The sequence below is a fragment of the Pelodiscus sinensis genome, chromosome 25 (assembly GCF_052426305.1).
Source record: "Pelodiscus sinensis isolate ZL-2025 chromosome 25, ASM5242630v1, whole genome shotgun sequence".
Lineage (NCBI taxonomy): Eukaryota > Metazoa > Chordata > Testudines > Trionychidae > Pelodiscus > Pelodiscus sinensis.
The window spans coordinates 15,748,621-15,773,235 of record NC_143076.1 but is presented as its reverse complement, the minus strand read 5'-3'; the positions used below and the strand labels follow the sequence as shown (position 1 = coordinate 15,773,235).

Here is a 24,615-nt window from a genome sequence, read left to right as displayed (position 1 = left end):
GCTTTTACAAGCAGTTGCCTACTTCATGCAGTTACAAAAGGTAAATTAACTACAGAATCAGTGGAGCATTTTCCAAGGTAACCCCCCTTTAGAACATAAACACGCCTCTAGCTATCTACACTGTCTATTTCAAGTCAAGTAGCAGCTAGTGTCACAACTGGAGGCAGAAAGATTTCCTAAATTTTAAAATTAAGTCCCATTAGTGGAAATCTGTCCCTTTCTGCAGGAGGATATATACTGGGCATGAAAAAGTATCTAATTCAGGTGGTGTCTAGAACGTCTTTCACAAAATATCCACCTATAAGTTGTGTTTGAAGGTAGAGCATATTGGGATTTTTAATTCACCCACAGTGACACTGGTGTGTATTATGGTGAAAAGTAGATATAAAACAGAATTAACATAGGGACATTACTAGGGGGTTTTGTTTTATACTTATATTGATGGTATGGGCTTTCTCTCCTATTATTCTACTCCAGTATTTGGCCCAACACAAGTAATCAGTTTTGACATGAAAATGTTTCAGGGCTGGAATAGGAACATATTTGAGACCACCTCTGTGCCACTCCCTAACACAAATCAAGTATATTTGTTGAACTTAAGAAAAAAGGAGTAACAATAGCCAAATTAAACTGCTGGTAGATGATTAACAGTCTATCCTGCTTTCTGCTTTAACCAGATATTCCTGGTGGAGGGTGTTAACTGCAGTGCACAGGGAATGTTTACATGCAGGGTAAAAAATTGGGATTTTATACGGATTGTCACATCTTGGCCCAAACACGTCAAACTGCCCTTGCTCGAGCTAAACTGGCTGTCCATGTAAGGAGCCTCACAAAGGTCAACTCTGGGGAAAGCGGACACTTTCTGGAATAGGTGTAAAGATTCAGAACTTGGGAAAATGCACATAAAATCCAACCAAGGACACAAACAGGGAATGAGGAAGGGGAACAGAATGAAATAAAATCCCACTTTGGTCAGTGACAGCAACTCTGATGTCCTAGAGTTATGCCACGCCCCCCCACCTGCCATTTTGCTCCAAAAATCCTCAAATTTACCCTTAAATGTGAAAAATGGTGCAAAAATCACTTCACTTCCTTGCAGAATCTCCTTTGTAGCTAGCCAGTGAAATATGAGAGGACTGGAGCCAAGCATGTGTATCTGAGATGAAAATACTGACCAGGTTTAAGGGCATCTGCTTTGCTTGTGGAAAGGTGGATAAAAAGATCAAAATGTCCCAAAAGTAAGGGGTGGGGAAGGCCCCACCACCAAATCTTATTCCCCAAGACCCTCTGCTACATGGGGATGTGCTGGGTTTTACAAAAAGATAGACCATTTTGTTAAGCCTTTGAATATTCAAATTGAAAGTATCGCGCAATCATTGATTGTCAAATCATTGGTTTCTAGAGGTTTTAAATACTTGGCATTAAGGGAGAAAATCTCAAACTTATATCTGTAGGTATAAAACATTAATATTGTTGGTCTCCACCTGGAATTTGCACAGTGATATTGTGTATTCTTTTTTTAAATTTTAAAATGATTGGTTTTTTGTTCCCTTTCCCCCCAGAATCTAGGAGCCCAGGTGGCTGATTCTTCTGCTGCAACATCAGCTGTTCTAAAAGTTGCTTCTTCTTTCAGGTCAGGATGTCTGGTAAGTTCAGTTTAAACCTTTTCTTCCTGAATTTTGGAGATGTTTTAATTATTCTCCATTTTGTGGTCATTTTACCTTCAAAGCTGGGGGAAGGGGAAGAGAAAGAAACAGTTAATGACTAATGTAAAGTGCAACCAAATCAGAGTTTTTAAGGGAATAGACCCGAAAGGGATCATATGCAATACACATTATCTGTAGAATAATACACACCCCCAACGCAAGATACAGGGGAAAAGCAAAAGTGTTTTGTGCCCAGGAATGCAGGAGCTTTAAGGAACCATTCTTAAAGTATTTCAGCCCTTTTACAAAAAATGCTGCTAATCCCTAATGTGCTTTGCAAATTCTGTGCTTTTAGCAAGAGCTCAGGGAAGCTCTGTCGCGCAGGAGTTGCAGGTTTCAGGGTTAACTTGCCCCATCGCGGGTGCAATTTCAGATTCAGGCAACGGAACTCGGCGCTCCCAGGTGATCAGTTGATCTGACCCAAGTGCGACTCGGCAGGCCCAGGACTCCCCTGAGCCAGCCCCCCGGGGGAGATGCTGCCCAGGCGGGGAGAGGTCCCCCCTTAGGGCGGCTGAAAAGGAGAAACGTGCCTCCTAGATTAGACCCCCCCCGGTGGGGGAGCCCTCCCCGAAATGTCCCGGTGCCGTGTCCGCTGTAGCCAGGAGTGGCGCTGCCGGGCAGCAAACTCTGCGGGCCAGAAGGGTGTCGGGGGGGGGGGGGGGGCTCCCTAGCTATGGTCCCCCCCAGCGCCAGGTCCCCCTCGCTCTCTGCACAACTCCCCCTCCCCCGCAGATACCTGCACCGAGCCCCCCCCCCCCCGGCCTCTGCGCCTGCCCGAGCTTATAGGGGAGACCCGGGGGGGTTAAATCAGGGGAGGGGCCCCAGAACGGGGCTAATCCTGGGGGGTCCCAGACTGGTGAGGGGCTAATCCCGGGGTAGTCGCAGGCGAGCTCGGCTCGGCTGCAGCCGGACGGGGGGGGCCGCGCTCCCGGGCCAGGCTGCGGGGGAACGGGGGCAGCCGGGCTCCGTGCGAGACCCGGGGGCAGCCCGGCCGGGAAAGCTGCGGGGGGCGCCCGGGGCATCGCGCCGGCCCGGGCACGGGGGGCGCCATGGGGCGGGGAGTCGTCCCGGAGCAGCGCTACTCACAGCGCCGGGCGGTCCCGGCCGAGCTCCCGCACCCCGAGCGGGGACCCGCCGCCTCCGGGAAGTACCGCGGCGGCCGCCAGCCCCGCACCGCGCCCGGCAATGGGGTAGCTGCGCACGGGGCCCTGCCCATCCCCGTCCCGTCGGGGCGCCCTGCCTGCGGGGCTCCGTGCGCCTCACCCCGGCCTCCCCGCCACGCAGGAGTCCCTGGTGCAGCCCCGCGGGGAGCCGAGCGCCGCGCTCCGGGGGAAGGCGGCTTGTGCATGCCCCGGCCGGCCGCTGAGCCACCTGGAACCCAGCTGAGCGCTCCCTCGGGGCCGCAGGGAGAGGCCCCGGGGCTCCGCCACGCTCTGCCCCCTAACTGGAGGCAGAGGGGTGCCAGGAAGGTTGAATGAGCTGGGCAGACCCCAGGCGGTGCGGCTGAGGGGTCAGCCCCAGGCTGCTGACTTGGGAACCTTCCACTGAGACCAGGGGCCCCTCTGATGAGCTGACCCAGAGCCCGCTGAAGTGGGTTTGGTCCCAGGCCCCGGACCACCACTCAGTAGCTCTCTGGTTAGACTGAGAGGTGGAAGGCCCTGATCCTGAAAACCCTTCCATGGGTGGATAATTTGTCTCTGCTCGGAAGGACAACATTCCCAACCAGCGTAACTGACCTGGTGTTAGATATGTTTTAGGGTGGGCAAGGCCTGTCATGTTCGCTGGGGGCTTGGGAGTTATCATGCCCAGCTGCCATGCCTGAATCAGGCTCCAGTTCCTCCAACTTCAGTCTTGTATCACACTAGGGCACGTGTTAAACCTTTTCCCAGGGCAAATAAGGCAAAGAAGATTGTTTGCATGCATAAACTATCCATGTTTGCTGGATCAGGGCCTACAATGTCAGCTCTGGTAACTGGAGCGGCTTGGAGCAGAAGGTTCCTGTTAAATATTTCTCTCCCTCAGATGCAAGGAAACTAGTTTTCAACTTGTTGCCAAACATAAAATGGAACTAGCAGGATACATAACCCCCAAAGCACAGAGCATGCAGCTCAAGAGAATCCCCTTCTCTGGATACCACCAATTGTGGTCTGCAAGGAGGAGGAAAGGACAATGAATCCAAGGCACCACGTTCAAGATGAACAGGTCTGTCACACTAGATAGGAATTGGCTGCGCTATAGAGCTAGTGCCCTGCCATAACCGATGTGAAAGGTGGCAAGTGCTAGCCCGTGGTGAATCAGTGTACACAGTATTGTGTCACAGTGAAGGACAGGCTGAAAGTTGCTGTTAGGGGATTCAGGCACTAGCTGGGTATTTTATAAATACCTGTGTGTTGTAGCGTGGTAGTTCCTCCCCGAGGGACTATTCTGTTACTTCTCCAAGCAAGGACCAGTTTCTTCACAGGCAGAATATTAGCTGTGAACTTGACCCTGCAAACCCTTACTCCTCATAAATATTTCCACTGCAAGCAGTAGGAGTCGAAGTTGGATCCTGCAATCCAATCTGTATGGAGGGATTTCTGCACTGTGGCAGAGCTCCAGTCCCAGGTCTAATAGCAGGACTGGGGCCAGGTGAATTAAGGGGCTGCAAGATTCAGTACCAGCTTTCCGGGTGTTTGCTGCCTCTGCAGGGTCATTTCAGAGAGGGCTAGACTGAGTGGAAGATACAAAATGAAGCAGTTATAAAACCTGCACTAAACTGCAGTGGGTGTTGAATATTTCTCTCTGCTAGAGTGTCTATGCTAGAGAGTGGCAATTGTTTTGCATGGATGGAGCCCCCCTCTCGCTCCCTATGTGTGTCTGAAACAAACTGGAGCTGTAGTGATGACTCCTCTTAAAGAAAAAAAACTGGGTCTCACAGAGTGATTCTTGAGAGCGCAATCATTTTAATCAGAGTCAGGTGTAGTCCTATAAAAGAACAATCACCCACATATTTGCATTGTTTTTATTCCTGTTCTTAATACAGTGCATGAATGCAGTGCCCATGTCTGTTTCCTGGACAACTTCAGGCTTGTGTAGAAGATCACATTACCATGACAGTATGGGCTAGTGGATAAAGCAGGGAATTGACGTACCTGGGGTCTGATTTGGATTTGCCCCTGATTAATGTGATTTTATGCAAGTGGCTTAGGCCCTGATCCTGCAAACGCTTACATACATGATTAACTTTGATTGAAATCAGGGGAACTATTCACAGTATTAAAAGTTAAAGCATGGGGGTGTGTAAGTGATTGTGATATTGTGGTTTTCATATCGCTCTGCCTTAGTCCTCCCATTAGTGAAGTAGATAATTGTACTTTTCTTCCTCTCTAAAGTGTTCTCTGATTTACAGGCAGTGAGCTAAGTGATATCGTTTATTTCTCCAGCCTGTAGTATTAGGGAAAAAAAGAAACTCTGAAGGCAGAAAATATGGTCCCAATTATATTTATTATATATTGCAAATAGTGTAGAAAATGTTAATGAATGCTACAAGCGTATGACAGTCATGAAACAGTTAAAAGTCATGGTTACAAAGGACCAATGGCATTCTGTAAGAACTGAGTATCCACTGAGTAACGTTTTTATTAATAACTTATAAACCCTTTACAAACTCTGTCAATATACCCTTTATATAAAGTCTGACCAAGAACATGCTGAATTTACTTTATATTTCACACGTCTTCACTGTAGAGTGTCTGCTTTGTTCTCATCCGCACCATCTCTTTTTTTTAATTCATTCTTTCAGGAAAACCCAAGGTGTATCAAGGTGTGAGAGTAAAGATCACAGTGAAAGAGTTATTGCAGCAGAGGAGAGCAAGACAAGCAGCAACCGATGCAACTGTAAGGACAAATTGCAAGTTTCTGCCTTGTAATTTAAAAATAAGAAACTATTTCTTCTCCATCAACGTAATGAATCCAGAGCTATGAGAGCAGAGGCTGCAGGTGGAGGCAAAATGGACAGCTTGTCTTCAAGGGACAATTGAGCCATTTAGCTATTCCAGAATAACTCCCTCCAAATGGACCCTCTTCTGAAATAAAAATTATTTTATTTTGGACTAAATTCTCCACTCACTTTTATTCCAGAAGAGAGGACCCTCCCCGCCCCTCCAGGGAGTTATTCTTTCAGGCTATGTCTAGACTACAAGCCTCTTTCGAAAGAGGCTTTTTCAAAAGATACTTTCGAAAAAGCCTCTTTCGAAAAAGAGCGTCTAGACTGCAACCAGTACTTTCAAAAAAGCAAGCCGCTTTTTCGAGAGAGAGCACCCAGGCGGTCTGGATGCTCTCTTTCGAAAAAGCACAGTTTGCATTACATAGCGCCTTTTTTCGAAAGAGCACTTTCAAAAAAAGGCATTCCTCGTAAAACGAGGTTCTCCGCAGTCGAAAAAACTGCCGCATTCTTCCGATTTACTTTCGAAAGAACATGGCAGCAGTCTAGGCGCAGGGGAAGTTTTTTCGAAAAAACCCTGCCGTCTAGACACACCCTAATAGTGGCTCTGGTCAGTTTCCCCTATTTAGACAAGGCTTGACAGACTCAGAATTTCTGTGCGGCAGTAGGGAAAAACGTACATGCTAGCTGCCGCAAACCAAGCCCATGTGGCTTGCTTGGTCAAACTCTGTGGTGTACTGAGGCTCCCAACATGTGCTCCCCTCCAGAGACAGCTCTCACAGCCCCCCAAAAAAACCCTCTTGCCTCTGCTGCTCACTCTCATTGCAGTCTCCCATTATTCAGTGGCTCCTTCAGCCAGGGCCTGAAGGGGGGGGGGTGTGCGCTCTGCACACTTTTGCTGGCCCCTGGGGAGAGTGCACCACCAAATCCTCCTGCGGCTAAATGTGCAGGCATCATACAGCTCCTAACTCATGCTGGCCTAGAAAAGGGGTGTGTGGGATCCCCGAGGATAAAGAGCCACCTCCAGACTTAGCTGAAATCCAGGTGAGTCTTTCCTTTGACTTCAGTGAACTTTGGATCAGGTCTCAAGAGCCGTGGTTCCGTACAGTTCTTAGGTGCTCAGCTAAGTGAAAAGCCAAGCTCAGCTCTCAGGCCTGTTGGATCCATGCCCAGGAATGATTTCTGATCCCCAGTGTGCTGTACTGCTAGCAGGAGCAGAGGGAGTTTCTCTGTGAAATGAATTTCCCAGGGGGCAAAACTCTTTCTCGATGTGGGAACCTGAGAATGAAAAGGCTGACAGGCGGACAAGAATGTCTAGCCTCTCCCTTAGAATCAGCTACTGTCCCAGAAAGCTGGAGGGGAACCAGCCTTATCACTTTTATTTGTAGAGCAGTGTGCCCTTTACTGCATTAACAGGAGAATCAAACTAAATGATCATTAAAACTGAAATTACCAAAATAAGACAGGGGCACATGAGCCTGCGTCTGTGAAGGAATGCTACTTTTCTGTGAGCTGTTTTGCCAACATACTCACAAAAGTCCAGCAGCGCATGCAGGAGAACTGGATAAGATCATGTATGTGGAATCTGAAAAATCTTTTCACGAGAGAGATTAGGCACCTCACAAGAGGTTAGACACTCTAGAGTGAAAGGCAGAATCATGTCAGGGGTTAGAAACTGACCAGGAGACAGACAGGGAACAACATGACAAAAGGTTGACATTGAGTGTCCAATGTTCTGTACAAGGACTGATATTTATCAATGATCTAGACAAGGGGGTGAATAGGTAGCCAATACTGGAGATTATAGTGAATAACTTCACCAGGATCTAACCAAGCTTGGTGAATGAGCAGCAGGTTGGCAGCTGCAGTTAAGCGTTGCCTGACACAAGGGTGTTTCTGACGCCCTATTGTAATGTGCACTTTTCTCCTCTCCCAGGGATAATTTTCTCCTTTAACATTTTTTCCCCGCCCAGTTTGTCAAGGCTGATAACAATGGAAACCTCGGCTCTTACCACTTAACCTGTACTAAGACCCCCTAGAAGGTGTTTGAAAATTTGGGATTTTTATAATGGGTAATGCAACTTCGTTATTTTTTTTTTTAAAGCCCCAGAGATGCATTTTCTTTTGTCTTGAAAGAAAGCGAATATGAGCAAAGAACTATTTAAATAGGGCTTGGTCTCCACCCCTTTAAATAAATGAAAAACACTGCGATCCCAGAAAGCACTTATGCATGTGAATAGGCCCACTGTGTGCTTGAAGTCGTGCACATGTTTAAGTGCTTTGCAGGATCAGTTCAGTCCAACTAGCCCCAAAACCATGCCTAGTTGGAGAGAGGGAAGGGGCTTAAGGAGACCTATATGCGGATACAGCATTGACATGCAAGAAGCGGAGTGTTCTGTGTGCATGTAAGTGAGCCCTCTAGCTTAGGGTGCCCTCTGTTTTTGCATAGAGAGGTTGGTAAATCATTACTGCTTCCTGGTTCGTGACATTACAGCCTGGATGGTTTTCAGATTTAATCTCCCACCTCCTGCTCTCTCTGCAGCAGTTGATTGCACAAGAAGCTGAGCAGACTGCAACCTGCAACCACAAATAAAGAGGCTTGGTGAATGGAGCCCTCTAGCACTGAAATGCTGCAGAATACTTGTCCCTGGAGTGCAAAGTCACTTCTTCCTCTGTCAAATGGCTCAGCTAGCACTTACATGCCCTATAAACGCTCCTGCGGGGTGTTAAGAGGCTGGATTGAACTGGTCTTAAATTGCTATTCACTCAGTGTTGACACTGGGATTGTTCCATCCACTAAGGAGACTCAAAGCCGGTGGTGCAGGAGATTAGCTTTGCACTTAATAAAATTTACACCAGTTATTTATTTGCATTGTGGAGGGCCCAGGGATCACTGTCCCATTGCACTAGGCGCTGTAAATACATGTCGTGCAAAGCTGGACTTCAAAGCATTCTGCAGGACAGAACTTCCAACTCTTTTATTAGTAGGGAGCCTAGAGAAGCTACATATTGTGTCTATATTGACAAAACAGGGAACATCAGCCCTGCCAACTCTTACAGGACCCCAGGGTTCCAAGAATGTTTTTCTCCTCTGATAGTTTGATAATTGCAGCTTAAGTGTTAAATAACTGGGCAGCTGTTAAAAAGCTCTTGATAGGGAAATCAGCCACTCTCTAGTTCAGGAGCATTTTGAGTGAAAGAAGTGAAGCTGGGGTCAGTACAAAATAAAACCATCTGAAGAAGCCACAGTCGGAATAGTAATAGAGATGCAGCTGTGTTAGTCTGGTGTAGCTGAAACAAAAGACAGGACTATGTAGAACTTTAAAGACGAACAAGATGGTTTATTAGGTGATGAGCTTTTGTGGGCCACGCCCACTTCCTCAGATCGAATTGTGGAAGAAAATTATTAGCTCATCACCTAATAAACCATCTTGTTAGTCTTTAAAGTGCTACATAGTCCTGTCTTTTGTTGCAGTCTGAATGGTTAGAGTGAAATTCTGGTCTCTCTGAAGTCAATGGCAAACCACACATTGTTTTCAGTGCAATCAGGATTTCACCCAGAATGTCTGATGTAATTTTCTAATGGGCTTCTTGATGCGTAAGTTTCAGTTTACAAAGCCTCAGGGAAAAACAACAGGATCAGTTTTCTTTGTAAGTGTTGCAGTATTCCAGTAATCCCACCTGTACATTGCAGAGTGAAGCATGCAATAGAACAGTTCTCTGTGGTGCACACGTGAGGTGCTACACAGGTGAATCTGCACTTGATTTTTTTAGTGGTGTTTTTAATGTGTTAGCTCACATAATTCTGATTTGTTCTTATTTGTGTTTAACCCTGCATAGGGGTTTTTTGTGTGTCATGTCCACACAAAAATTTACAATCCTGCTAAAGAAGTGTTAAAACAGGACCAAAAATTTAAGTATAGTCTGATATATCTATGGTGAATTAACAGTAATGGCTCAATGGAATGCACATCAGAGGAGCTACATATTTATCAATGTTAGAACAATTCAGTGTAATGCACATCTATTGTTCTCTGGGTGGAAATATGGAACAGTACAGTGTTACTTTGATTGAGGGTGCTACGTAAACAGAACAATTGAACAAAGTACATGCATAGGTAATAACAAGCCGTCATCACAAAGTTTGCACAAGTAAGCTTGAAAAGGGATTGTGACTTACCTCAGTGTTCAGAGGAACGATCTCCTTGGATCTTTTAATGCAGAAACACTTGCAATTGCTATTTTCCTTTGTTCTGTTTTTTATCAGGTTTCTCGAGACAGCAGCAGTGTCCAGTTTCCAGAACCAGTGTCTCCTCCCAGCACAGGTTGGTACAAAGAGCATCCCCCTTCTCTTCTCCCTTCCCCCCACCTCCTGCTCCTCCAGTCCTGGTCTCTTTATCCCTCCGTGCAAGATTTGAGGCAGGCACTACCATTTAATTAGGAATCCAACCAATCAGAACCTGAAAAGGGTTCACTAAATGCAGATGAGGATGCAGTACCCTGCTTGTCTTACATTTTGCTCTCACTCTGGCAGAAATTTTGTCCTCCTAGCCATGCAGTTTGTCTTTTCTACAGAGAAGCGAGGCTCTGATTAATCGGTAACATTTATTACCAGCAGAATAACACGACTGTGGTGCTTTCATTGAGATTTCCATGGCTTGGTACTGCCTTGATCTGATGTCAGATGGGCCCAGGCCGTCTTAAAGCTTTATTTGTCTTTGCAACTCATTTAGCTTCCAGTTGAGGGGCCCAGACTATATTAAAGCATTATTTGTCTTTGCTGCTCATTTAGCTTCCAGCAGACTCAGTTAATCTATTTTTCCCCTCTCCCTGTGGAGTTCAGTCTTTTCAGCAGAGCAGCATAAACAGCTCCTTCCTGGTTGACACCAATATCCCGGAGTTGGGAGGGGAAAAAAAAACATTAGTTTGGACTTTTCGGGTCTTTTATTCTCTAGGTGGTAGGAACTAAGAGATCCAGAAAGCGTTGCCTTTCATTTGTGAATGTATATATTGCATAGACAAGGAAATGCTTAAATAATCAATATTTGGGGTTTAGATTTGCTTATGTTAATATAGAAACATGAGATGCCCATAACCTCTTTCAGATGCCTGTTCCTCTCCCCACACACTTTCCAGTTAAAATCTTGGGTCCCCAGCCTGCAAATACATAATGCATGAGAGTAATGTCGCACATGCAAGCAATCCCCGTGAATAGGGACAGCTCTGGTCACTTTGCTGAGTGGTTTGCCTTTGTCCTTGCTTATGAAGAGGAGAAGCTATTTATTTTTGTTTTGATGGAGATGTGTTCATTTGCTTTCTCCTCTCAGCCTCCCCATCCTCTGGAACATGGAGTTAAGCAGAGGCAGAAGAGAATACCCCTATTAAAACGCCAGCAGCACATCCCTGCATTACATGCCCTCAGGATTGCTTTGGATTTACTTTCAGAGTCAAGCTGGGATTTTACGTCTACACTGGTGGCTTCTTGTTCAAGAACACTTTTTGCACAAGAACTCTTCCACAAAACTCTTCCACAAGAGAGTGTCTACACTGCCATGTGCTTTTGCACAAGAGATGTGCTTTTGTGCAAGAGCATCCATTGCAGTGTAGATGCTCTCTTGTGCAAGAAAGCTCGGATGGCCATTTTAACCAGAGGGGCTTCTTACGCAAGAAATTCATGTTGCCTGTCTACACTGGCCTCTTCTGGAAGAGCTCTTGCACAAGAGGGCTTATTCCTCGTGGGGAAAGGAATAACTCTTCTGGAAGAAGCCCTGTTTTACAACGCTGCACTGTACATTTACTTCTGGAAGAACGCTCGTGCACTGTAGACAGCTGGCAAGTTTTTGTGGAAGAATGGCTGTTCTTCCGCAAGAAGCTGCCAGTGTAGATGTAGCCCAAGTGATGCAATTTGCATAGTGCAAACTGCTTCGCTTATTTCGAGGCACAGCGTCCAGAAGCACTAACAAAATACAGGACTATGCTACATAGTCCTGTATTTTGTTTCAGCTACACCAGACTAACACGGCTACATTTCTATCACTATTCCAAAAGCACTAAGTGACTTTGAGCCTGTCCCATAGGAAAGACACCAAGGGGATTTAAGCTCCCAAGTCATTCAGGAACTTTTGAACAAATTCCCCCTTTCGGTGGGAATAGGCACCTAATTAGAAATCTCAGTTTAAACTCGAAGGGCCTTTCTTTTATGCCTAGACTCACTGCAGTGCAGAATACTGCTCAGCGCTGAAAAAGGTACCACGGTCTGACCCAAAGGAGACCTACAATGAGCTTGGCCTCCCTTTGGAAGCACATGTATTGAACGTTCTTTTATCTCCTTTTCCACTTTCCTCTCCTAGCACCTTATTTTGATGCAGAACCTGTCTCTTCTGCCCCCAACTATTTCCAGTCACAGCAGTTTCCAAGTTGCATTTCCTGTGAAGAAAACCCAAGTTATTTGGAACAACTTGTTGAGACCTATCTTCAGACAGAGCCGCCCATGGCCCCATCCCTGAATGCTCTACAGACCTCCACCCACTATGGCCCAGACACCTTCCAGTCGCACCCGCTTGGCTTTAACCAGAGCATGGTAAGTGGGTTGTGTTCTTTACAGAGCTGGATCGGTGGTGTGGTGTCTATTTCTAGCTTGCACCACCTTGAGAGAAATCACCTTAGCATGTTCAGCATGGGAAAAAATCAAGGAGAGAGACTAATGGGCAAAATAAGGATCTCTACTCCACATGGTTCTGGGACAGTTTTGAATTGAATTTGTTCATGAGCATGATTCATTCTGATGACTCCACAGCAATGATCTACAAGGGGAGGCTGAGGGATTTGGGCTTATTTAGTCTGCAGAAGGGAAGAGTGAGGGGGGATTTGAGAGCAGCCTTCAACTTCCTGAAGGGAGGTTCCAAAGAGGATGGAGAGAGGCTGTTCTCAGTAGTGACGGATGGCAGAACAAGGAGCAATGGTCTTAAGTTACAGTGGGGAAGGTCTGGCAGAACAAGGAGCAATGGTCTCAAGTTACAGTGGGGAAGGTCTAAGTTGGATATTAGGAAAAATTATTTCCTTAGGAGGGTGGTGAAGCACTGAAATGGGTTCCCTAGGGAGGTACTGGAATCTCCATCCCTGGAGGTTTTTAAGTCCCAGGTTGACAAAGCCCTGGCTGGGTTGATTTAGTTGGGGTTGGTCCTGCTTTGGGCTGGGGGCTGAACTCGATGACCTCCTGAGGTCTCTTCCAGCCCTAGGTTTCTAGGAAAGTTCCCTCTAATTTTTTCCATCCATGTGAAGGATAAATTTTGTTATTTGCACCGATGCATGTGCAAATGTGCACCACCAGTAGAAACACCTGCTGCCAGCTGTGGGAGCTCTGCTAATCAGCTGGGTGGCATTTGAATCTCTCCTGGGTGGCCATCCAAGCACTCAGCTTACAGGAAACACTGCTCCGCAGCTAGAGGGGCGAGTCTGGGATTCAGTTATAATTGGAGCTCTCCTACAGAAGCAGAGAATATGACCCAGACCTGAGGAGGCAGGATCCAGGAAGTGTCACTTCCATGGTCCATGAAACCGCATTAGAGAGGGGCTAGGGAACAACCCCGGTCCTCCCCAGGATCATCTAAAGGTTAAATTAATGCCACTGACCTGTTCACGCTTAGCAAGATAGGAACTGCCAGTCCAGATCAGCCCATTGCTCCCCCTGGGTCAGTACCATGTTCTGATAGTTCCCGTAGTAGGCACGAGAACCCCTGAAATGGGCAATAATGGAATAACCTGCCCACTAAAAAGTTCCTTCCTGACTCTCCTCAGGCACAAGTTGTCTTATGCCAGGAAGCAGGCGGGTTTAAAACTGCATGTAACTAGCAGTTTAGAAAACAGCTACGGTTAGAATACGTCGTTTAGTGACATGCATTCTGCGTGCTCGTGGGGGCGGATTTAACACCAGACGTACAGTGCAGTATTCTTAAAGATCCTTCTGCAACAACAGTGGAGAACAGTTACCACCAGAGGGTCGGCTTGGTAGAACTTGTTCTTTCACACACACACTTGCATAGAACAAAAGCTTCAGAAGGGGGAGCCGAGTTCACCTGTAACTGGAAAAACTTAAACAACCACCAATAGTTGTTTAAGGTGCTGCAGGATTATTGGTGGTTGAAGTTTTTGCATAGAGCAAAACTGGGGCAGTGTGGCACCTGTTCAGTAGTATCACCTGGCGTCTCTGGGGCTTGACTCTAGCATGCTCCCTTGCTGAGCACGAAGGCACCGATCCTGCAGTGACCTGTATCCGCTCATTGCAGGATCAGAGCTGTGCTCCCAGAAAAGCAGACGTCTTGACAAGTTCACAGTGGCTCTTGGAGCCCGTGGATTTCAGTAGACCAGGGTAACTGCAGAGTGGGGTGTGATGTGGTTGTCTACTCAGGGCTTTGTAATTATATATTGTAACTGTACATTTTTTTCTAGTCCGTGTCGTTATTTGAATGCCATCACTAACTGCACTGAACACATTTTCTTTTCTCTCCCTTTGTGTAGGTTCCTGAGTCTCCCACCTCCTCTGACCTATCCAGCCCATTAGACTATAGTTACTCCCCCCCTCAACCGCCTCCTTTTGCTCCACTGAACTACAGCCCTCCGTCACCTCTAGACACCACGAACTACGGCCACCCTGTAGAGGAGTGTTCCTACCGCCACTCCTATCCTCAATACAGCTGCTCCCCTTTGGCCTGTCACTGCTCAACCTGTGCCTCCGAGCACTTGGATACATTCCGAGTAACAGAGTATTTCCCCTACCCCAGTGTAAACTGCATGGACTATCCCGCCACCATAGCAACGGCGGATGACTTCTTTAGACGGGATAGAAGTTGCGACATCTGCTACAGTTAATGGAGATGGTGGTTTTATATGTACGTACATACAGGTATCCCAATCGGCTGACTGCCTATGAACTATGCAAAACATCACTCACAAAGAAAGTTCAGTTTATTCTACATAACTTAGTCTGGGATTCTCCAGATGTTAATTTAGCTCTCATCAGTAACAATGTTAGGCCTAACAGCACTGCAACAGTTGTATTTCTGTCTTGTATTTCATTTTTTAAAACCCTAACTTTCCGTGAACACTTTACTCATTTTTTTTGTAGTTGCAAATAAATAATTTTGTACAGATTCCTGGAGCATGGTGCTTTCTCTTATGTTTATAGGAGAATTTTTAGGTTAGTTTGAAGAAATCTGACTTTTTCTAAACATAGGAGGTGGGGGTGGAGATTGCTTCTGCTATAATTAAAAGCCTTGCTGTTGCAAATGTATATTTCTGTTTGTGTAAAGTGGGGCCTTTGCACATGAAGTTAAGGGACCTTCTGGGGGTGTGAAAAGTTACTCAGTTGTGTAAGTGATTTCAGGTTAAGGGTCCAGGTTCTCTTCCAGTCCATTTGTTATACTTTCCATCTGCTGTGAAGGGTGAGATGATTAGCCAGTAAACAGCTGCTGTCCGTTTTATGGAACCTCTGCCACATTCCAAAATATACATGCTTCTTTCCAGCTCTGATGTACTCGCCAGTTTCACCAACTGTCGTTGCAATAACAGTGAGGATTCCTGGGACATCTTGGAGATTTATTAGGACATAAGCTTTAACCGATTTTAGGGCATCATCTCTAACCTGCCCCAGGACTCCTTGTTTTTGCAGATACAGACTAACACCACTACCTCTCCGAGAGTTCTCACTCCCCTTGGGCAGACTAATAAATAGAGCCCTGCAAATCTGCCGATATCTGTGGGTATCTGCATATGTGGATGCGGATATCTGCAGCTCCTGTTTGTATCTAGAGCTCTGCAAATTTGTGGATATCAGCTCTCTATCCACATCTACAGACCATTTTTATAGATGCAGATACAAATTTTCTATCTGCACAGGCCCTGCTAATAAAATAACTTTTCCCCAGTGGTTGCTTTTATCTTAGATACATAACAAGCAAAACGTTAGTTTTTCTGCACCATTGCAAATGACAGAATCTATATAGGTCACAACTGGGCTGGGATCTCAGAAGGAAAGAAGACATCCACCGAGAATCCTTACATCGTTAGTGCTTTCTCAAAATACATTAGTCTGGAATTTTCTAGAGAGACTAAGGGAGTTAGGTGCCTATTGCATGGTGCATCTGCTCTGCCAGTGAAGGTAAAAAAAAAAAGCTAGTTTTAATCTAGCATACCCAGGTTACAACAGTAGTGAAGACAAAATAGCAGTGAAGTCACAATAGCATGAGCTAGCAATATTTCATCTTAGATACTATACACTGGACTAGCGGCGAGGAGTCCTGCAGCACCTTATAGACTAACAGAAGTGTTGTAGCATAAGCTTTCGTGAGCAAAGACCCACTTCACACGGCTACCCTATACACTGGAGTAATACTTAGAATTTGAGATTTGGACTGCTCAAGGAGAAATGGGGACAGATTCTTAGCTGGTGTAACTTTAGTGTAGTGCCATTGACTTCAAGAGGCATTACATGCACGCCTCTACAGCCCTGTCTGAATTCCCTAGTGTTATCCTCCTTTTCACCATTCAGGAGCTGGTTATGGTATTTTAACAAAAGCCGGTGTAGAACTGAAATTGCCTTGGTGAAATGCATTTTTGTGAAATGCCTCAAGACTGCTTTAAAGGACAGCCGAAATGGAAAAAACAGCATTTTACGGCTGATTTAATTTAAATCGATAAAATGTTGCCTGCTTCCATCTGCCAAGTCATCTTGCTTCTCTAAATGTTCAGCTCTCATTACAATTGCCAATCCAAGAGCAAGGGCTTTCAATAAGGAAAAGTTGCATGTCAGAAGTCTCATGATCCCAAGTCTTCCCAAACCTTAGAGTTTTCCTAAGCAGCGTCCCCATGTTCTGCACAGAAGTAAGAGTTACATTCCATAAATCCTCCAGCCGCAAGTAGGAATTAGAAAGCAATAAGAGCATTTCTGCAAATTAAACCTAAATAAAAAAAATATCCAAGGATCACTGAAATACATCTTCTCGGGTAAGAGAAAACATGAGTATCAAGTATAATTCACCACCCCAGTTTCAAGATTAGCCCTCCACTAAAAGCAGCATCTTTTCCTCCACAAGTTGCATATGTCACCTCTTTTCCAGCCACATTTTTATCGAAAATCTGCCTGTTCCATCATCATCATCCCTCTCTTCCTTTCTCTTCCATTCCCTCCCTTTGACCCTGCTCTCATATGAATTCAGTCTTCCACCTTACAGATTGCTCTGTAGAGTCTACTGCCACTCACTCGCTTACCTTCATTGACGAAGTGACAAGGAGTTCTGTGGCATCTTATAGACTAACAGCTGTATTGGAGCATGAGCTTTCATGGGCAAAGACCCAATTCGTCAGATGCATGTACTGGAAATTTCCAGAGACAGGTAGCCTCTGGAAATTTCCACTACATGCATCTGACGAATTGGGTCTTTGCCCACGAAAGCTCATGCTCCAGTACATCTGTTAGTCTCTAAGGTGCCACAGGACTCCTTGTCACTTTTGCAGATCCAGACTAACACGGCTACCCCGCTGATATTTCATTGAAGAGCGGGGGCTGTACAAGTGACCCATTCATGGGATGTGGATAGAACCTGATTAGTGATTGGTGTGATAATCGCATGGAGCATAATAAATCAAACACTAGGGCTATGTCTACATGGACAGGTTCTTGTGCAAGAATGGCCATTCTTCTGCAGAGCGTCCACACTGGCCACCCACTCTTGCTCAAGAAGAGTGACAGTAAAGCGTGGTAAGAGAGGGCTTCTTGCGGTCTAACAAGTGTAAGCTCTCTTGCGCAAAAGGGCAGTGTGGACGTGCGGCAGGGGTTTCTTATGCAAGAAAGCCCTGTGGCTAAAATGGCCATCAGAGGTTTCTTGCACAAGAGAGCGTCCACACTGCCATGGATGCTCTTGTGCAAAAGCACAAGGCAGTGTGAATGTGTTCTTGTGCAAGGGTTCTTGTGCAAGAATTCTTGAGCAAGATGTTCTTGCACAAGAACCTGCCAGTGTAGACATAGCCTGGGAATCCATAAGCATCAGATGGCCAAGACTGGGATTCTCCAATATGAACATGGACCAGGTCCTCAGGCTGTGTAAACTGGGATACTCAACTGACAGAAGTGGAATGACACCAGTATTCACCAGCTGGGGCTCTGGACTAAGGATGTTAAATTGAAGTTAATTGACTAGGCAAGTAGTTGATGGAATTTCCATTGCCGGGGCTATGCTGGGGCTCTTGTACATTTCAAAGGAGGAATGTGGAACTCCCCGGGCAGCCCAGGGCCAGGGGGAAGTCCCATTGACTTGGGGCTGCACATGGGCGTGCAAACTTTGAAGTGTACAAGAGTCCCCAGTGGGGGCTCTTGTGCATTTCAAAAGCCATGGAGCCTCTGCTGACCCTGGACTCTGAGTCCCCCACTGACCCTAGGCTCCATGCTGCGCTGCATGCTGTGCAGAGCCCAGGGTCAGCTGGGGGCTCCCTAGCTGATCCCAGGTTCCTCACGGCACTTCCTCAGAACCCAGGGTCAGCTGGGTTCTGCTGAAATGCCACCTGGAGTCCGGAATCAGCTGGGAGTCCCCAGCTGACCCTGGGTTCCACAACACTGCCCCTTTGAAATGCCGAGCCGGCATTTCAAAAGGGGCGCACTGCAAAGCTGAGCCTGGGATCAGCTGTGTGGCTGCCCCTTCTAAACACCAAAGCCGCCTTCAAGGGGCAGCACTGCATAGCTGAGCCTGGGATTAGCTGTGCAGCTGTCCCTTTGAAACACCAAACCTGGGAGTCTCCAGCTGACCCCGGGCTCTGGGGAAATGCCGCTCAGAACCTGGGGTTAGCTGGAGAATTCCCAGCTGACCCCGGGCTTCACGGCGCTTTGGTGTTTTAAAGGGGCAGCCCTGTACAGCTAAGCCACTGATCAGCTGTGTGGCAGCTGCCCCTTTGAAATGCCACCCTGGGGTTTCAAAGCAGCAGTGCTGCACAGTTGATCCCTGGCTCAGCTGTGCAGCACTGCCGCTATGAAGTACCCCTTCTTCCCCCCTTTGTTGCCTCTATCTGATAGACGCAGCGGGGGCAGGAGTCGACTAATTGACTAGTCCTTAACACCCTGACTCTGGACTCATTTGTCTAAAAAGAAATCTGATTTCTCTGAAATTTTCACCTTCTCCCGTCTCCATATTCTCGGTTCCTTGCATAGCAGGGAAGTGTCAGCACCTGCTGAAAGCCACCTACTAGGTCAACCTGTCCACAGCCCAATTCCTTCTTTCCTCCCACACCTCCATCCAGAGCCTTTGAATCTCCTCTGCATCAAATCCTCATTCTCACCCTGCTGGATTTACCCCCTGCTTTTCTCTCATCTCCTGCCACTCACTATGCTAGTCCCTTCATTCCCACTGGCTTCTTCTCCCAGCCTGGTGCCTGAAACATCCTGCCTGGCCCTGTCCATCACACAACCGGTCTCTCTATTGCCAAATCCTGCTTTTCCCACAGCCTCCCATTATACAGTGTCACGCTCGGTTTGATGATGTGTGGGAACACTTATAAGCACTAATAATTACCAATATCATACATACCATGCAAAACAAGCCTACTCCTTCTCCAGCACCCCCTTCCTTCCTTATGCATTATCATTGCTCCCTGAACCATATCATGCTGTACAGAACCATCTGGATCTCATACTCTCCCTGGCAGGAAATATGCCTGTCTTCTCTATAAAGAAAGCTGCCCGCGCCCCTGTGGCATTAGACACAAATGTTTAACAGTATCACAATTCTACATCAGGAAATTACCATTAAGAACATAAGAACGGCCATACTGGGTCAGACCAAAGGTCCATCTAGCCCAGTAGCCTGTCTGCCGACAGTGGCCAGCACCAGGTGCCCCAGAGAGGGTGGACCGAAGACAATGATCAAGAGATTTGTCTCCTGCCATCCCTGACAAACAGAGGCCAAGGACACCATTTTATCCCCTGGCTAATAGCCTTTTATGGACCTAACCTCCATGAAATTATCTAGCTTTTCTTTAAACTCTGTTATAGTCCTAGCCTTCACAACCTCCTCTGGCAAGGAGTTCCACAGGTTGAAAACACGCTGTGTGAAGAAGAACTTTCTTTTATTAGTTTTAAACCTGCTACCCATTAATTTCATTTAGTGTCTCTAGTTCTTCTATTATGGGAACTAATAAATAACTTTTCTTTATCGGCCCTCTCCACACCACTCATGATTTTACCTCTATGCTATCCCCCCTCAGTCTCCTCTTTTCTAAACTGAAGAATCCCAGTCACTTTAACCTCTCCTCATATGGGACCCATTCCAAACCCCTAATCATTTTAGTTGTCCTTTTCTGAACCCTTTCCAAGGCCAAAATATCTTTTTTGAGGTGAGGAGACCACATCTGTACACAGTATTCAAGATGTGGGCATACCATAGCTTTATAAAGGGGCAGTAAGATACTACCATTATTTGTGCTAAGTCTCAGAGGAGTAGCTGTGCCAGTCGGTATCTACAAAAACAATAAGGACTCCTCATTATTGTTTGTGTTGTAAGTATGCTGGGGCAGTCGGGAGAGGGGGCAGGCACAGAAGCCGACTCTGCCTGCTTTATGCCACAAAAGGACATTTATCAGCTGATCTGCTATGCTCAGACTCCAACCCCTTCACACTGGCTAAGTGGTGCCAAAGGGACAGAGAACAAACTAGATTCTGGTCCAGGATGTCAAAGTCAGGGGTCTCGGAGCAATTATATTCCAGCCATAGTCTTCATACAGGTTTAGCTGTTTATGCAGTAAAGCAAAATTCCAAGTATGCTACCGGAAAGGGGAGGAGCCGCAGAATCCATAACTAGGGATTTCTCGCTGTTTGGATTCTCAGCCTTAACTGCTGAGCATGTGAATATACTAGTAGATGGGAGACAGAGATTGCCTGCCGACTCAGTAAAACAGTGACCTCTGCTGGCAACGGCTCCAGGACTCAGTTAACAATGCCATTTGAAACAAGTAAAAACTTAAAAAACAACACATTGTCTAGTAGCACCTTAAAGACTAACTACACATGGAGATGGGATCATGAGCTTTCGTGGGCAAAAACCCCACTTCTTCAGATGACCGGAGTATAATAAGTCCAGATCCAAGAATAAAGGGGGGGAGGGGAGGAGAGAAGGAAAAAGGGGAAGGGAGGAAGAAAAAGAGAGCCAGTGCAAATAGTTACAAGAGGCTGTCAAGAACCATTAGCACCTCCATTGTTTGGTTGATTGTTTATCTTCCACCTTTTAATGACTTAGGCTATGTCTACACAGCATTGTTTTTTGCAGAAGAGGATATGCAAATGGAATGCTCATTTGCATATCTTCTTCCAGTTCTTTTTGCAGAAGAGGTTTTGTGGCTAAAAAGCCTGGTGTAGATGTGCCATTTGTCGGAAAAAAGCCCTTTTTCACAAGATCCCTTATTCCTCAAAAATCGAAGTTTACAGGATCTTGCAAAAAAGGTTTTTTTCCTGACAAATGGCCATGTCTACACCAGGCTTTAGCGGCAAAACCGCGTCCACAAAAGAATTGGAAGAAGATATGCAAATGAACGTACCATTTGCATATCCTCTTCTGCAAATAAAAATCCCACAGTGTAGACATAGCCTTAGTGTGCCAGCCATCCTCTATTCTGGTTCAGACCATTAGCATAAGAATTGAACTGGTAAATGAAGTTAAGTTCCAATCCTTCTCTGTGTATTTGGCTTGTGGAATTGGTCTGAAACAAAACAGTGACCTGGAGATCCATTAATGAGTGTCCAGGCAGATTAAAGTGTTCTCCAACAGGTTTTTGTGTGTTGTGTTTTCGGATATCTGATTTGTGTCCATTAATTCTTTCCCGTAGAGATTGTCCAGTTTGGCCAATATACTTTGACCTTCACTGGGATGCTCAGAGAGTATTATATCCTTTCCTTTACAGATGGGGAGCTAAGCCCCAGAGACAACAAGGGGCTGTTTAGATATGTGCTTCCTTTTTAAGAGCAGAGACCTAAATCCTGATCTCCTTGGTCCAGGATAAAGCCATGACCTTCATTCATTCTCAAAAGTTCCTCAGCAGGACTGTGTCCTTCCCAAACATTTGGGCTGTGTCTAGACTGGCAAGTTTTCCCACAAAAGCACCTGCTTTTGCAGAAAAACTTGCCAGCTGTTTACACTGGCCACTTGAATTTCCTCAAGAACACTGACGATCTCATATAAGAAATCAGTGCTTCTTGTGGAAATACTATGCTGCTCCTGTTCGGGCAAAAGTCCTTTTGCGCAAAAGGGCCAGTGTAGACAGCTCAGACTTGTTTTGTGCAAAAAAGCCCCGATTGCGAAAATGGCGATCGGGGCTTTTTTGCACAAAAGCGTGTCTAGATTGGCCACAGATGCTTTTGCGCAAAAGTGCTTTTGTGGAAAAGCATCCGCGCCAATCGAGATGCTCTTTTCCGTAAATGCTTTTAACGGAAAACTTTTCCGTTAAAAGCATTTGTGGAAAATCATGCCAGTCTAGACGCAGCCTTGGATTATAGTGAGTATTTAGGGTCATTGTTAACAAGTAAAAAAACCAACCCTCCCCCCGCTCCGGCCCAAGATCTCCTTCCTGTATCTGTTAAAATATCACTAGAAAGCATGTGGCTACTTGGGCTGCGTTGACCAAGTTTTTGCCAAGTCCCCACATGAAGACACAATATTTGGTGTCATTTTTGAATGTGGCCATTTGCCAGAGAAAGCAAAGCTGGAGTCAGGTAACCTGCATTGCTACTGGGGTTCCTGGTCGCCATTTACTGAGATTATTAGTGAGTCCAAAGGAAGGGGATATGCTGTACTGTACACAGTTGAGTAACTGATAAGCTTTACTAGAATGTACCTTACTCAACGTAGTTAAGTGCCTACACTCAAGCCTTGTCTCCACTACCACAGGCCATCGACCTAAGTTGCACAACTTCTGTGACATGAGTAACGTAGCTGAATTTGATGTACTTTAGTCTGCTTAATGAGGTACCTTCACCACTGTAAGTCGACAGCTGACACTGACCAGGTCTACACTGACAAGAGAGGAAAAAAAATCTATGCAAGACATGTGACCCTTGCACTGATATTCTGGGGCAGCCCCACAGCAGGAGTTAAATGCTCCCATCGACTTCCTTTGCTCCTCGTGATAGCAAGATGTACCAGTGCTGACTGGGGCACCCTCAGCATTTGATTCAGCATGTCTGCATTAGACCTGCTAAATTGAGCCCCGGAGGATCAATCACCAGAGTGTCCATCCTCCAGCAAATGGAGACATGGCCTCTCTTCCATCAATTCCTCTTACTCTTCTCATTTTGGTGGAGTACCGAGTAGATGGGAGAGCACTCGCAGTAAACTGACTCCCTCTGGATCAATCACTGCGCCTTAATCCAACTTGTATTCACCATGACCTCACTGTGTAGCTCCTTTTTCCTCAGTCCCAGCGCCGGCCTCTCAGGGGCTCCACATGCATAACTGTAATACTTGTAAGTGAATACAACAATGTCAGCAACCCATATGAATCCAGCTGGCTCCCATTATTAAACAGCTGTGTTAGCTATAACTTTAATAGTGCTTCCTTCTGCCTCCTTTCACTTTTAATTGAATAAGTTTACAGTTGAGCATTAAAAAATTCCCCATAGCTTTTTTTGAATGCAAAGATTGAAAGTGCCGGTGTACAAATGTTCCCTCTAATTTTTTCCATCTATGTGTGGAATCAATTTTTTTATGTGCACTAAGGCGTGTCCGGATGTGTACCACTAGTAGTAGTGCTGGCTGTGGGAGCTCTGTTAACTCCCTAGCGTGGAGTAGGGCTATTTCAAAAAAGCATCCACAGTACCAAGCCCGTTATTTCAAAATAATAACCCCTGCTTTTCACGAGGAATAATGCTTATTTCAAAATAGCTATTTCGAAACAGCAGTAGTGTGGACGCTCCATTGCTACTCTTTTGAAATAACTCCTCCCCAGAGTCATTCAAAGTAATTACTCCCCAGCACTTCCTGGGGCTCTAAGCTGATGTAGTGCATCCACATTAAAGGCATATCTATACACCGGGGCTAAACTCAAAATAAGCTATGCAACTTGAGCTATGCTAATTGCATAGCCGAAGTCGAAATAGCTGATTTCGACTTTTGGCCTGCCTATATAGCAGTTATTTCCAAATAGAGCCCTCTTCCCCCAACTTCCCTTACTCCTCATACAATGAGGGTTACAGAGGTCGGAGTAAGAAACCCATTATTTCAAATTTATTTCAAAATAACGGGTTTGCTGTGTAGACACGCACTGCACCGAAATAACGCTGCTGGGTAAACATAGCCTAAGGGAGCCTGCCTCGGACTAATTTCGAGGCTTTCCTGTAGCTATTTTGAAATAGTTATTTTGGGAGTTAACTTATTTGGGAGTTAACTTATTTTGAAATAATTTCCTAGTGTATACATGCCCTTAAATAGCTTGGTAGCATTTGAATCTCTTCTGGATGGCTGCCCAAGTCCTCATTTTACAGGGAATACTGCTGGGTACCCTCAGTTTGCTTGGCAGATGATGTATGGCAACAGAGAGCTAGTTTCTGGAGATGTCCTTTTTCTCCCTGCTAAACTAACTAACTAACTAAATACACCAGCTTTGTTATTGCTTCACCCCCTAAAACCTATTGAGAGGGTTAAAACATTTTCAACAAAGCTGTTATCTGATAAAAAATGCTGCTCATGCAATGGAATTTTTCACTCATCAGTCATAGAATACACTGTCCATAGACTTTTCACAGACTGGGGTGGGGTGGGGAGGAGGGAGCGCACATTTTCCTGTCCTGGGGACTGGAATAGATTGATTTGTTACTGCTCGGATTTGCAGTGAGGTAAAGTTACATAGTGATAACCAAGATTCTAATATAATGAACGGCTGCTCCTTCTGCTGGCTGGTCTACCAAATTCAGTAGCACCTTTCCTAAACCTTGGCTTGAAAATGTTTGCAGTTTAGGCT

The 24,615-nt window shown here is 45.8% G+C and overlaps 1 protein-coding gene and 1 long non-coding RNA gene across 4 annotated transcripts; one reads left to right on the top strand and one right to left on the bottom strand.

Annotated features, from left to right (window-relative positions):
• Positions 1 to 1,330: 1,330 nt before the first annotated feature.
• Positions 1,331 to 4,081, bottom strand: LOC112545565 (uncharacterized). The gene is made up of 2 exons (XR_012897723.2): positions 2,793 to 4,081; positions 1,331 to 1,729 (listed from the first exon to the last, which is right to left on the bottom strand). It is a non-coding gene; the product is annotated as an uncharacterized LOC112545565 (long non-coding RNA).
• Positions 4,082 to 4,797: 716 nt separating this feature from the next.
• POU2AF3 (POU class 2 homeobox associating factor 3) lies at positions 4,798 to 14,831 on the top strand. 3 transcript variants are annotated; one of them, XM_025183651.3, is made up of 4 exons: positions 4,798 to 5,582; positions 9,896 to 9,953; positions 12,029 to 12,208; positions 14,146 to 14,831. In XM_025183651.3, exons 1-4 carry the CDS (start codon positions 5,575 to 5,577, stop codon positions 14,494 to 14,496), a joined length of 597 nt encoding a protein of 198 aa, XP_025039436.3. In that variant the 5' UTR covers positions 4,798 to 5,574; the 3' UTR covers positions 14,497 to 14,831. The 3 variants fall into 3 exon arrangements, with proteins under 3 accessions (XP_025039436.3, XP_089629465.1, XP_025039433.3); XM_089773339.1 differs by lacking the exon at positions 4,798 to 5,582 and having other exon boundaries at positions 9,829 to 9,953; positions 11,979 to 12,208; positions 14,146 to 14,829; XM_025183648.3 differs by lacking the exon at positions 4,798 to 5,582 and having other exon boundaries at positions 9,846 to 9,953.
• Positions 14,832 to 24,615: the final 9,784 nt, after the last annotated feature.